The 15,517-nt window shown below is 39.4% G+C and overlaps 1 protein-coding gene across 6 annotated transcripts in view; it reads right to left on the bottom strand.

Moving 5' to 3' along the window:
• CCDC150 (coiled-coil domain containing 150) overlaps positions 1-15,517 on the bottom strand; it is a 94,701-nt gene that overhangs the window by 25,229 nt on the left and 53,955 nt on the right. For 4 of the 6 annotated variants that reach the window (XM_015131900.3, XM_077957334.1, XM_077957336.1 and 1 more), the window contains 2 exons: positions 13,197-13,310; positions 7,014-7,097 (listed from right to left, as the gene is read on the bottom strand). In XM_015131900.3, coding sequence (XP_014987386.2) covers positions 7,014-7,097; positions 13,197-13,310 — 198 coding nt within the window. The remainder of the gene's footprint in view (positions 1-7,013; positions 7,098-13,196; positions 13,311-15,517) is intronic. The other 2 variants (XM_015131904.3, XM_077957337.1) reach the window with 1 other exon arrangement.

Below are 15,517 nucleotides of genomic sequence, written 5' to 3'. Positions count from 1 at the left end.
TGACTACTGGGTACATAACAAAATTAAGGCAGAAATAAAGATGCTCTTTGTTTCTGAGAAACAAATGAGAACAAAGACACAACATACCAGAATCTCTGGGACACATTTAAAACAGTGTGTAGAGGGAAATTTATAGCACTAAATGCCCACAAGAGAAAGCAGGAAAGATCTAAAATCAACATCCTAACATCACAATTAAAAGAACTAGAGAAGCAAGAGCAAACAAATTCAAAATCTAACTAAGATTAGAGCAGAACTGAAGGAGACAGAGACACAAAAAACCCTTCAAAAAAATCAATGAATCCAGGAGCTGGTTTTTTGAAAAGAGCAACAAAATTGATAGACCACTAGCAAGACTAATAAAGAAGAAAAGAGAAGAATCAAATAGACACAATAAAAAAATGATAAAGGGGATATCACCACCAATCCCACAGAAATACAAACTACCATCAGAGAATACTATAAACACCTCTACACAAATAAACCAGAAAATCTAGAAGAAATGGATAAATTCGTGGACACAAACACTCTCCCAAGACTAAACCAGGAAGAAGTTGAATATCCGAATAGACCAATAACAGGCTCTGAAATTGAGACAATAATTAATAGCTTCCCAACCAGAAAAAGTCCGGACCAGACAGATTCACAGCCGAATTCTATCAGAGGTACAAAGAGGAGCTCATACCATTCCTTCTGAAACTATCGCAATCAACAGAAAAAGAGGGAATCCGACCTAACTCATTTTATACGGCCAGCATCATCCTGATACCAAAGCCTGTCAGAGACACAATAAAAAAAGAGAATTTTAGACCAATATCCCTGATGAACATTGATGTGAAAATCCTCAATAAAATACTGGCAAACAAAGACGAGCTGTTACCATTCCTTCTGAATCTAATCCAAAATACAGAAAAAGAAGGAATCCAGTATTTTGCCAATAAAATACTGGCAAACTGAATCCAGCAGCACATCAAAAAGCTTATCCACCACAATCAAGTTGGCTTCATCCCTGGGATGCAAGGCTGGTTCAACATACACAAATCAATAAACTTAATCCATCACATAAACAGAACCAACAAAAAAATCACATGATTATCTCAATAGATGCAGACAAGGCTCTCATCAAAATTCAACAACCCTTCATGCTAAAAACTCTCAATAAGCTAGGTGCTGATGGAACGTTATCTCAAAATAATAAGAGCTATTTATGAAAAACCCACAGCCAATATCATGCTGAATGGGCAAAAACTGGAACCATTCCCTTTGAAATTGGCACAAGACAGGGACACCCTCTCTCACCACTCCTATTCAACATAGTAAGTTCAACTGTATTCAACTATAAGTTCTAGCCAGGGCAATCAGGCAAAAGAAAGAAATAAAGGCTATTCAATTAGGAAAAGAGGAGGTCAAATTGTCCCTGTTTGCAGATGACATGACTGTATATTTAGAAAACCCCATTGTGTCAGCCCAAAATCTCCTTAAGCTGATAAGCAACTTCAGTAAAGTCTCAGGATACAAAATCAAAGTGCAAAAATCACAAGCATTCCTATACACCAATAACAGACAAACAGCCAAATCATGAGTGAACTCCCATTCACAACTGCTACAAAGAGAATAAAATACCTAGGAATCCAACTTACAAGGGATGTGAAGGACCTCTTCAAGGAGAACTACAAACCACTGCTCAATGCAATAAAAGAGGACACAAACAAGTGGAAGAACATTTGTTCTTCCATACTGCCATATGGCCATACTGCCCAAGGTAATTCATAGATTCAGTGCCATCCCCATCAAGCTACCAATGACTTTCTTCACGGAATTGGAAAAAACTACTTTAAAGTTCATATGAAACCAAAAAGGAGCCCACATTGCAAAATCCTAAGCCAAAAGAACAAAGCTGGAGGCATCATGCTACCTGACTTCAAACTATACTACAAGGCTACAGTAACCAAAACAGCATGGTACTGGTACCAAAACAGAGATATAGACCAATGAAACAGAACAGAGCCCTCAGAAATGACAACACACATTTACAACCATCTGATCTTTGACAAACCTGACAAAAACAAGAAACACGGAAAGAATTCCCTATTTAATAAATGGTGCTGGGAAAACTGACTAGCCATACGTAGAAAGCGGAAACTTCCTTACACCTTATATAAAAATTAATTCAAGATGGATTAAAGACTTAAATGTTAGACCTAAAACCATAAAAACCCTTAAAGAAAACCTAGGCAATACCATTCAGGACACAGGCATGGGCAAGGACTTCATGACTAAAACACCAAAAGCAATGGCAACAAAAGCCAAAATTGACAAATGGGATCTAATTAAACTAAAGAGCTTCTGCACAGCAAAAGAAACTATCAGAGTGAACAAGCAACCTACAGAATGGGAGAAAATTTTTGTAATCTACCCATCTGACAAAGGGCTAATATCCAGAATCTACAAAGAACTTCAACAAATTTACAAGAAAAAAAAAACCCATCAAAAAGTGGGAAAGGGGCCAGGCGCGGTGGCTCAAGCCTGTAATCCCAGCACTTTGGAGGGCTGAGACGGGCGGATCACGAGGTCAGGAGATCAAGACCATCCTGGCTAACCCGGTGAAACCCCGTCTCTACTAAAAAATGCAAAAAACTAGCTGGGCGAGGTGGTGGGCGCCTGTAGTCCCAGCTACTCGGGAGGCTGAGGCAGGAGAATGGCGTAAACCCGGGAGGCAGAGCTTGCAGTGAGCTGAGATCTGGCCACTGCACTCCAGCCTGGGTGACAGAGGGAGACTCCGTCTCAAAAAAAAAAAAAGTGGGAAAGGATATGAACAGACACTTCTCAAAATAAGACATTTATGCAGCCAACAGACACATGAAAAAATGTTCATCATCACTGATCAGAGAAATGCAAATCAAAACCACAATGACATACCATCTCACACCAGTTAAAATGGCCATCATTAAAAAGTCAGGAAACAGCAGATGCTGGAGAGGATGTGGAGGAACAGAAATGCTTTTACACTGTTGGTGGAAGTGTAAACTAGTTCAACCATTGTGGAAGACAATGTGGTGATTCCTCAAGGATCTAGAACTAAAAATATCATTTGCCCCAGCCATCCCATTACTGGGTATATACCCAAAAGATTATAAATTATGCTACTATAAAGACACATGCACACGTATGTTTATTGCAGCACTATTTACAATAGCAAAGACTTGGAGCCAACCCAAATGTTCATAGATGATGGACTGGATTAAGAAAATGTGGCAGATATATGCCATGGAATACTATGCAGCCATAAAAAATGATGAGTTCATGTCCTTTGCAGGGACATGGATGCAACTGGAAACCATCATTCTGAGCAAACTATCGCAAGGACAGAAAACCAAACACCCCATGTTCTCACTCATAGGTGAGAACTGAACAATGTGAACACTTGGACACAGGGCAGGGAACATGGCACCCCGGGGCCTGTCGTGGGGTGGGGTGCAGGGGGAGGGATGGAATTAGGAGAAATACCTAATGTAAATGACGAGTTAATGGGTGCAGCAAACCAACATGGCACATGTATACCTATGTTACAAACCTGCAGGTTGTGCACATGTACCCTAGAACTTCAAGTATAATAAAAAAAATACTGATTTGTAAAACTGGCCTAACTACTTTTAGTAAGGGGAAATATGACAAAATCTAGTAAAATTCAGGATATGCACATCCTAAAACCCGGGAATTCTACTCCTAAGAATTATATTTAGCTGAGAGAATCTTCTGTATATAAGGAGACTGGTACAAAAATTCATCATATCATCATTGTTACTGTTTGCAAGCAATTAGAAACTAGCTGATTATCCATCAACAGAAGAATAAATACATTGTGGCATATTTACATAATAGAATACTGTACAGCACTGAAAAGGAAGTTCAAACCATGTTTGAACATGAGGCAGCAGTTTCCAATACAGTCTAAATTAACACACAAAAGCCAGTATTTATATCATTCATTAACAAGCTGATTCTGAAAATGTAATCTTTTACCAAACACAATTCCTATGTATATTTTCAATCCATTCTAATCCAGTTGAGCGAGAACACACAGAAGACTACTGTTTTGACTAAGTTTAGTATACAGCTCTTCCTTTAAATTGTCTTGTAAGAGTTATATGCTCCAAGAGCACTTTCCCTAGAGCTGATGAAGTCAGTGCTTTTGGAATGCAGCAGTCCAAGACCTGACATAAAAATACCAATGAATCAATAGTTCACAATAGTTCAAAAAGTGTTTCTTCAAAGACTATCAAAAATCTTAAACTCTTATTATAGGAATATGAACACCAAAAGGCACGTTATTTCCCTTATGATTACACAGAATCTGGATAATTTCTAAAATTGCATGGTTGAGGTTTAAAAGGTCAGACAGATAATATTAGACCCATTCATAAATTATAAAATATATTTCATTCCCAGTCAAAATTTGGCTTTAAGTCTGTCATGAGGGCCTGGGATTTGTCTTATATATTTAATAATGTATTTCATTTTTCTTGGAAAAGCTAAAAGAAGGTTAAAGTCATGGGTCATAGCCTCTAATGAGATCATTCATTTCACAAAGGGGAAAGTTATTTTATGCCTGTAAAGATGTATACACCCTGCCTGTAATGGAGCCTATTTTTCCCAATGAGAAGTAGATAAGAGAGGTGTACTTATCCTCCTCATTTTATAGATGATTAAGATGAAACTCAAGAAAAGTAAGACCTTTCCACAGTCACACAAATGTAGATAATATTTAAATGCATCACGGCCTCTGGAAAATATTAATATTAATAGGTGTTCTAGAAATTCTTTTTATTGCAGTTCTTTTTATTGTTCTAGTAATATATTGTTCCACAAGCATGGCTTATCAACTACCTTTTGGCCTGCTATTTCTGGGCCCCATCCTGTCTGCTAACCCTATGGTAAGCCCTTTGAGTAGATGAGGATGAGGTTAATACTGATGTGTTTGGCAAACCTCTAGTGAGATTACTTATCAAATAAGCTCCATAGTTGCTGCTATGATCTGGATGTGGTTTGACCCTGCCAAAACTCATGCTGCAATTTAACTGCTGATATAATTAAATGTTGAGAGGTAGTGGGATCTCTAAGAGGTATTTGGGTAATGAGGGATCTGCTCTCATGAACGGTTAATGCAGTTTCACAGGGTTGAGTAAGTTCTTGCTCTTGGGTTGTTATAAAGTGAGGCTGCCTCTTGTGTTTGGTCTCTTTGCAAACACCCACTCTCCTGTCTGCTTTCTGCCATGACATGAGGCAGCACGAGGTGTTCACAGATAGGCTGTATGATCCTGGACTTCCCAGCCTCCAGAATCATGAGCCAAATAAACTTCTTTAATTTACAAATTACCCAATCTCAGATATTCTGTTATAGCAACAGAAAACAGACTAAGACAGTTGCCAAGCCTAACTGGGCTTCACTTCATACTATTTAGTCCAGCGGGCCTCAACTATGGTTGCAACATTGGAATCATCTGAGGAGCTTTAAAAAGTACTGAAGTCACTTGTAATCACACCACTTTTGGTGGCCAAAGCAGGCAGATTGCTTGAGCTCTGGAGTTCGAGACCAGCCTGGGCTACATGGAGAAACCCTATCTCCATGGACAAACCAAAAATACGAAAAAACTTAGCTGGGTATGGTGCTGCACACCTGAATCCCAGCTCCTTGGGTGACTGAGGTAGGAGGAACATTCGAGCCCAGAAGGCAGAGGCTGCAGCAAGCCCAGATATTGCACCATTGCGCTCCAGCCTGGATCACAGAGCGAGACTTCATCACACAAACACACACACACACACACACACACACACACACACACACACACACAGAGCACTTTAGTCGAGGAACTATCCACTGAGATTTTGATTTAATTGCTCTGGGGTGCAATTCTAGTCATGGGAATTTCCCCCCTACATTTTTCTAGAGACAGGGTCTCACTTTATTACCTAGGCAGGAGTGCAACGGCATGATCATAACTCACCATAGCCTCCAAATCCTGGGCTCAAGTGATCCTCCCACTTGGGGCTTCCACCCGAGCCTCCCAAGTAGCTGGGATTACAGGTACTTGCCATCATGCTTTCCTAATTTTTATTTATTTTTTTGTAGAGATAGGGTCTTGCTATATTGCCCAGGCTGGTCTCAAACTCCTGGCCTCGAGCCATTCTCCTGCCTCAGCCTCCCAAAGTGTTGGAAACAGGCATGAACCACCATGTACAGCCTCTCTCAACATTTTATAAAATGTTTTAAAAGTATAGAAAAATGGAAAGAATTTTACTGTGAACATGCATACACCAACCATCCCATCCAAATTCTACCATTAATATTCTTTTATTTGCTTATCACATATCTATCCATTTATCATCTCCTCTTCTCCATCCATCAACCTATTTTTTCTATGCTGCATTTCAAAGTAAGTGGCAGATATTATACACTTCCCAGCATGAGGAATTTTAAAAACTGCCCAGTGATTCTAATGTATAGCTAAGATTTAGCACCACTGATTTGGATTTCAATGTTTCCACTGGAGTTAGTTTAAGTCAAAGCTTACCTATATCAGTTTCAGGCTTCCTGCTCTGGGGTACCATAGGGACAAAACCCACAGGCAGCAAAAGAACAGTATCATCACATTCACTCAATTGCCTCTGAGTCTGTTTCCAGGTTTTTTCTTTTTAGAAATGTGTTTAAAAAATTCAGCAAAAAGAGGTATAGGCTTTCTACATTCTCAGGGAATGACCACACATAAAATGATTACAATAAAGCTTCAAGTAGTCACAGAACGGGTTTCGGCTTCACAATTTTAGGTTTCAGCAACTACGGAATGTAAATAGAAGTCACCTGGCTATCGATGAGGCCACAAACTTAGGGATGTCCAGAGACTACAGACTTAGTAAATGACAGAGCTAGGTATTCTCAAAATCTAGCAATATTTAATTTGATAATTGGTATTTTTAAAATTCAGACAAGAAAAATCAGAAAATAAATCTCATACCTGGAGTTTTCCCTTTTCATAGGCCAGTTTATTTTTACTTTCAGTAATTTTTCCTAAGATTTTTTCCACCTTCTGTTGGGCAAGCTGATAAGGCAAACACAGACATCAGAATCTCTAGGCATAGAAAAGAATAACCATTTTCATTTTTAAACACGTATTTACATCCTTACCATTTCTATCATCATAAGATCAAGATTCCTATCTATTTGCTACTGCTGCTTTTAGTCTTTCCCTACATAGTTGATCACAGGGCTAATATGCAACATGTACAGAAGACTGCTAATAAAAGCATGAAGCCTTAAGAGTACCAGAGTTGGTTGGTTTTGTATATTAACTCTTTTTTTGTTATGTCAGTTACTCCTTTGTAGTTGTGACCCAACACGGATGTGGTGTGGTTGTATCAGTGACTGCAGGTAGTCTGTGGAGCATTACACAGTTCTTTACAGAAACAGCAGCTGCAAGTGACCAGGACCACTGACAGCAGAAGGCACCTAACTTACTATGGTAAAAAGCAGTTTAGAAAAATCTCAGAAACAAAATAAATGTTTACTGGAGACTCAAACTCATTGTTTGATCAAATACTCAACACAGTATTATCTGGGGCAAACATTATCAAAGGTTCCATATTTCACGAAATTACATATTTTCATTATTCAGACAGCCTTTAATAATGACAGTTATTTTTTCATATCCTGTTGTTCTCAGACTATATCAGAAAAAATAAGTACAAAATTTAAATTTGGGGCCATATTGGTACTTTCTTTATATAAGGGGCACCATTAAGTGATTGAACATGGAAATTTTCACTCTTCACAATCAATACCAGTGCTATATCTTAATAACAGGAAATATTGCCATATGTCAAAATCACCTTCATAAACCAAATGTGGAGATAATGCACACAAAGCAAATGTGACTGAAGACACAAACTCTTAATCACTCATAAGCTAACTAGCTGCACTATGGATCATTTGCAGTAAATCTTAAGTTCAAAGTCTTATTAATGTTGGTAAGTATCTTATATTGACATCATTCACTATTTCTGGTTTATATTTGCTTATTCTGTGAATAACAGAGTGCCTTTTAGGCATTTTAAGACAAAGAATTGTAGACTTTTGTTTTATGTTCAATTTTAGGTAAGCTGATAAAGATAAAACCCATGTATTAATTTACATAAGAGATATTCCTCACTACCTCCAACATGATTACAGCTATTCTTTAGTCACCACTTTGTAATATCCTTTAAGTGTGTGAACCTACCACACATGCTTCTAAATAAAAGCAAAAACACATTCCAAACTAGATTACTATAATCTGTAACTCATATTTTCCTCTGTTCAAAATATTTTCTATGAGAAGGCACACTAAGCTGGGCACAGTGGCTCACACCTGTAATCCCAGAACTTTAGGTGGCTGAGGTGGGAGCATCACTTGAGGCCAGGAATTCAAGACCAGTCTAGTCAACATAGTAAGACCCTGTCTCTACAAAACATTAAAAAATTAGCTGGGCACAGTGGTGCATGCCTTTAGTCCTAGTTACTTGAGAGTTTGAGGAGGGAGAATTGCTTGAACCCAGCTGGTGGAGGCTACAGTGAGCCATGATGGTGCTATTGCACTCCAGCCTGGAAGACACAGCAAGACCCCCATCTCCTTTTAAAAAAAAAAAAAAAAAAAAAAAAAAAAGTTATAGTAGTCTGGAGCATTGTTTTCTCCTTAGTAGTTGCCTTGGCTAGAAGAATTTTCATTTTTGACATTCAACACTTGATAAAAATCAATGGAAAAGCCATAAAGAATTAGCCCTTGTATACCATCTACCCTAAAATCATACACCTTTAACATAAAAACTTATACCCAATATTAGGCTTTGGTGGATTATTAACTATTAGACCAAGTATTTGTCCTGTCAGAATATTTATTTCATACATTATTATACATATTCATAATTCAGTTTTTAAAAGTTTTAAAAATTACTGTGTTGCTCCCAGTAAGGCAAAGGAAAATATGTTTTAAAAAGCATTTAGACCAGTAGAGTATTGGTTTCAAAATAACCTGAGGAAAATGTAGACTGCTATCAATAAACAGGAAACTGGTGACCATAAATATATTATCACAAAATCAGCTCATCATCAATTAATTTTCTATCTGTGGAAAACACAGTCCTCTTTGCCAAAATATTATCTATTTTGGGAACTATGATGCAAAATCATTCCATTCATGTAACATTACAATTTTGGATTATGTAGACCAAGTTTTCAGCAGCAAATAAACTGTAAGGATGATCAATAATACCACAAAAGCAAAGCTACAATAACAATAAAAGCTTAATTATTTAAAATTCGATTCAAACTTCTACAAATTAAGATGTCTCAGTGTGCTGTAAAGCATAGGTAAGAACACATAAAAAAACAAGAACTAGAGTTAACCTAAAATATGCTAGCTCTAACAAATACTGAACACTCAAACATAACTGTCTTCTTGAAATGGAGAAAGGTTTTTTTTTTTTAAAGAATAACTTAAATTATCTGGGTCTTCTATAAAAGGTGACCAGAAATTTAAAAAATAATGGTGCTTTTTCCCCATCAATACAATTCCCTCTTTCAGGCAAAGGCATGAAGAACTTCCATTAATCTTTTAAATATACTTTTAAAATAATAATTTTCCCATTATGCCACCAAAGAGAGTGCTAATGTACTAAATGAAAATTGAGCAAAATCAAAATGTGGTAATATTTGACAAAGGTTCACTTATTTAAATATTATGACACACACAGAAAAATTGTTCCAAGTTGCTAAGGGAAAGTGGATGTTAAGGCAGTTACTTAAATTACTGTTTACAGATTAAATAGACCCTGTACCTGTACAGGAGACCGGAAATTAGAAAACACTTAAATAAGTGAATATCTCAGGTTCTGAGTTATAGAAGACTGAACTGAAATTAACTTTTGCTTAAATACTCTTGGTAATATACTATAAACATGATTAGTATATAGAGCAAAACAGAAACTGGGGAATCATTTGAGAAACATCATACAGAGAAAAATATCAAGCATTAGAATATCAGTTCTAACTCAGAAACACAAAGATAGCACTCTTTGGAAAGGCAGAAAGTAAAAATAGGAAGAATTATCTTAAGATATGAAAGATAGGTTGCCAAAGATCAACAGTAAGCCACCAAATTATTTCTAAAATCATTTTTAAATCCACGTGAGCTGTACAAGTTAGCAGAAGCTGTTAGAAGAATACACAAAACCAGTAGGATACTGGCATCTTGGTAAAGCTATTTTATAAGCAGATTGTAAGCATTTTTTAAAGTTTTTGATTATTTTGGATTTTTTATTCAAAATATTTAACAACAGTATGACATGAGCCCCAGAAAATCAAACCAACTTTGACATCTGCATGAGTGTACACTGACAATGTCATCCTGGTTTTAAGAAATAATACATTTTAGTTCATTTTCTAATTTCAAGTCTTTAAAGTCCCAGTTGTATAGGTAATTATGTTTCTGTCTGGTGCTACAATTTTAAAATACGTGTTTAAACCCCAAAAGAGAAGTGGGGAGGAAAATCATTCAAACTGAACTCAGGCATAGTAACCTTCCTACATTTGGATATTTTCTTACTGTGGGTCCCTGCGTGACTGCCAGTGGTAATGGAATTAAATTGCACTATCACTACAGGCTAAAATGGCAAAAAAAAAAAAAAAAAAAAAAAAAAAAAAAAACCCTGAAATTACGAAATATGAAAGAAAAAGCAGACAGAATAATATTTATTATTGCAATATGACATTAATCCTTACTGCCTGGCAAAACAGACATGACCTTCTTTGTATTCCAGTCAATCAATGTTTTTAAAGCACCTATTATGTATTAGGCATTATGATAGGCAAGAGAATATAAAGATGAATACTGTTCTTGCATTAGAAGAGAATGAGGGTAGATGCATAAACAGGTCAATTTCTAATCAATGTAGTAATTATTCTGATATGTGTGTTCAGAGTGTACTGTGGGATACCTACACTAGGAAAGATCCTCTTGGCATTGCAAGCCATGAGAGGTTAAGAACCTGCCCAGGTCACACAGTAAATGGAGGTTGAAACCAGATCTATCTGAATTCAAGTTTGTGATGTTATACACACAACACACAGTCTTATGTGTATCTCCAAAAATCAATGAGGGGTTAGACCAGAAGGCACCTTTTATAAAGAATTTCAAGTTTTAACTCTCAAAGAACAAAAATACACTGCCAGTATTGAATGACAATAGATTTAATGATACTGCTAAGATTCAAAAACAAATCCTGAAATCCCTAGCTCATTCCTCAAACTCATATAGCCAACTGAAGCATTTCCAGGCAGGCATGGTCAGAGACACTTCTGGGTGGAGACAGAACTGCAAGCTAGAACTGCGTTATCTATGAGTCATCACTGGGAAGCTGTAATCAAGACGTGGTAGACAGGCAAAAATCAACACTGACCAAATCACTGGCAAGATCTGTCAAAGTCATTAATAGGGTAAGGCTAGGCCTGCTCACTGGCAATGGATTCAGGAAAGAATCAGTCAGATTGAGAATGTGGTCTTCCAAAGGAACCCAGCTGAGTCTTGCCAACCAGCAATGGACATGGCTGAATCTTTAATTCTGTGGAGAGAGGGGGTTGGTCTGAAATAGTATCAGGGATTACAGCTAACGGATCTTGTCATTCCAATAGGCACTTATATGTAATTTTTTTTTTCTCTGAGACAGTTCAGATACTAAGAATTCAATAAATGTTAGCTATGTGCCACATGTTCTGTATTAATTTACTTAACCTCAAACATCCACACAGTTATAGCATTATTATCCTCATTTTGATAGATTAAGAAACTGAGGCTCAGTGAGGTTAAGGATCATACCCGAGGTCACAGCCAAAACTGAAAAGCAGGAAATCTGGCTTGAAAACCATGACCATATAAGAAGATTTAGACTTAGTCTGTATAATTTTTCATAGTTGAAGTAATGAGCAGCTTATAACAGTTTGAAAGACTTTAGCTCAGATTAAAACAGACTCACAATGAGGTCTTCCAGGAATTCTCAAAGATTATTTGCATGCTTAAAAGCAGTAAGTAATACTTTTTCATGTATTTGAAAGCACACAGGAAAATTATTAGCTACTTAATGGAATGACCATATTTTTAAATCCCCTTTACTTGGAGAAGATTTTTTTTTTTTTTTTTTTTTTTTTTTTTGAGATGGAGTCTCGCTCTGTCGCCCAGGCTGGAGAGCAGTGGCCGGATCTCAGCTCACTGAAAGCTCCGCCTCCCGAGTTTACGCCATTCTCCTGCCTCAGCCTCCCGAGTAGCTGGGACTACAGGCGCCCGCCACCTTGCCCGGCTAGTTTTTTGTATGTTTTAGTAGAGACGGGGTTTCACCGGGTTAGCCAGGATGGTCTCGATCTCCTGACCTCGTGATCCGCCCGTCTTGGCCTCCCAAAGTGCAAGGATTACAGGCTTGAGCCACCGCGCCCGGCCGATTTTTTTTTTTTTGAGATGGAGTCTCGCTCTGTCACCCAGGCTGGAGTGCAGTGGTGTGATCTCGGCTCACTGCAAGCTCTGCCTCCCAAGTAGCTGGGACTACAGGCGCCCGCCACCACTCCCGGCTAATTTTTTGTACTTTTAGTAGAGACAGGGTTTCACTGTGTTAGCTTAGCCAGGATGGTCTCGATCTCCTTTCCTCGTGATCCGCCTGCCTTGGCCTCCCAAAGTGCTGGGATTACAGACCCAGCCTGGAGAAGATGTTTTAAGAACTGTACTATTTATTTGTAATGCACTGATCTTGTCAAACAGCCTTCAGAAATCAGACTTATTACTGATTGCCTAATGGAGGAAACTGATGAGGAAAAAAATACAAGTTTCTTCCTCATAATTTATGGAAGAGGAACTATTTTAAAACATTAGATATATTTGTACTTTTCAGTAACACAGATTGTTTGTGAAGGCAAATGTTTAACAAATCCCTTAAACTCTTGGTTTCTCAAATTCGCTATTGTTTGAATACTGTAAGAATCTCTGCTTTATTTATTCTGAATTATTCAAGATTTATAATAATTATGAAAACACAAAGAAAATCCATCTCCTGACCTCTGGTTGTTGTTATTTCTGAACTCATTAGTCATTAATTGCTATTTAGACTGACCTTTTTATACCCACCCCATGGTAATCAGAAGTGACTTGCTGAAGTTCTAGGGAAGCCATTTGATCTGCCAGGTGCTTATTCTCTTCTTCAAGAGTCTGCAGGTTATGAGTTAATGTATTTATGTCTACCTTTAAAGAAACAAAAGTAAAAAACTATTTATGCCAGATCCAAAAAGTATTATCTTATTTTTAAAATGACAATTATAATTGTAAAATGGACAATATCTTCCATATGTTTCCTTGCCTCTAAATGTGGAGATATGACCAATCTGATAGCTCTATGGTTTTTAAATTTTTTTTTTAGATGGAGTCTTGCTCTGTCACCCAGGCTGGAGTGCAGTGTTGTGATCTCAGCTCACTGCAACCTCTGCCTCTCGGGTTCAAGTGATTCTCCTGCCTCAGCCTCCTTGAGAAGTGACAACATGCTAGCAGCCCTCACTTGCTCTCGGGCGCCTCCTCAGCCTCAGCATCCACTCTGGCCCCACTTGAGGAGCCCTTCAGCCTGCGGCTGCACTGTGGGAGCCCCTCTCTGGGCTTGCGAGGCAGAGTCTGCTTGTGGGGAGGTGTGGAAGGAGTGGCGTGGGCAGGAACTGGGGCTGCCCATGGCCCTTGCGGGCCAGCGTGAGTTCCAGGTGGGCGGGGGCTCAGCAGGACCCACACTTGGAGCAGCCAGCTGGCGCTGCCAGCCCTGGGCAGTGAGGGGCTTAGCACCCCAGTCAGCAGCTGCGAGGGGGTGCGCCAGGTCCCCCAGCACTGCTGGCCCCCCTGTGCCACACTGGAATTCTTGCTGGGTGTCAGCTGCTGCCTCCCCATGGGGCAGGACTCAGGACCTACAGCCTGCCATACCCATGCCCAAGCCCCAACCCCTGCTCGGCCCCAGCCTCCCCAACGCTCCCTGCTCTGCAGCACCCAGTCCCATCGACCACCCAAGGGTGGAGGGGTGCAGGCACGCGGCATGGGACTGGTGGGCAGCTCTGCCCACGGCCCTGGCGCAGGAACCACTAGGCAAAGCCAGCTGGGCTCCTGAGTCGGGTGGGTACTTGGAGAAGTTTTATGTCTAGCTGGAGGATTGTATATGCACCAATCAGCACTCTGTATCTAGCTAATCTGGTGGGGACTTGGAGAACTTTTATATCTAGCTGGAGGATTGTAAATGCACCAATCAGCACTTTGTGCCCAGCTCAAGGATTGTAAATGCAGCAATCAGTACTCTGTGTCTAGCTCAAGGTTTGTAAACACACCAATCAGTGCTCTGTGTCCAGCTAATCTAGTGTGGACTTGGAGAACTTTTGTGTCTAGCTAAAGGATTGTAAATGCACCAATCAGCACTCTTTGTCTAGCTAAAGGTTTGTAAATGCACCCATCAGCACTCTGTGTTTAGCTAATCTAGAGGGGACTTGGAGAACTTTTGTGTTCAGCTAAAGGATTGCAAATGCACCAATCAGCACTCTGTGTCTAGCTCAAGGTTTGTAAACGCACCAATCAGCACCCTGTCAAAATGGACCAATCAGCTCTTTGTAAAATGGGCCAATCAGCTCTCCGTAAAATGGGCCAATCAGCAGGATGTGGGTGGGGTCAGATAAGGGAATAAAAGCAGGCTGCCCGAGGCAGCAGTGGCAACCCACTTGAGTCCCTTTCCATGGTGTGGAAGCTTTGTTGTTTCACTGTTGGCAATAAATCTTGCTGCTGCTCACTCTTTGGGTCTGCACTGCCTTTATGAGCTGTAACGCTCACTGCGAAAGTCTGCAGTTTCACTCCTGAAGCCAGTGAGACCATGAACCCGCCAGTGAGACCATGAACCCACCAGGAGGAACGAACAACTCCAGACGTGCCGCCTTTAAGAGCTGGAACACTGTGAAAGTCTGCAACTTCACTCCTGAAGCCAGCGAGACCATGAACCCACCAGAAGGAAGAAACTCAGGACACATCTGAACATCTGAAGGAACAAACTCCGGACATACCATCTTTAAGAACCGTAACACTGCGAGGGTCTATGGCTTCATTCTTGAAGTTAGCGAGACCAAGAACCCACCAATTCGGGGCACATCCTGAGTCGCTAGGATTACAGGCACGCACAACCATGCCTGGAAAATTTTTGTATTTTTAGTCGAAATGGGATTTCGTCATGTTGGTCAGGCTGGTCTCGAACTCCTGACCTTGTGATGCTCCTGCCTCAGCCCCACAAAGTGCTGCAATTACAGATGTGAGCCACAGCGTCCAGCCACTTTATGATGTTTTTAAGAACCCTTTTCTCTGTGTGGTTTGTGGGTCTAATAATTTTTTTAAAAAGAACCCTTTTTCTCGCTCGTCCATTTTTTGAGTTTTTCTAGTTGCCC

The sequence above is a fragment of the Macaca mulatta genome, chromosome 12 (genome assembly GCF_049350105.2).
Source record: "Macaca mulatta isolate MMU2019108-1 chromosome 12, T2T-MMU8v2.0, whole genome shotgun sequence".
In the NCBI taxonomy this organism is placed as follows: domain Eukaryota; kingdom Metazoa; phylum Chordata; class Mammalia; order Primates; family Cercopithecidae; genus Macaca; species Macaca mulatta.
This window is presented reverse-complemented; position numbering and strand designations above follow the sequence as displayed.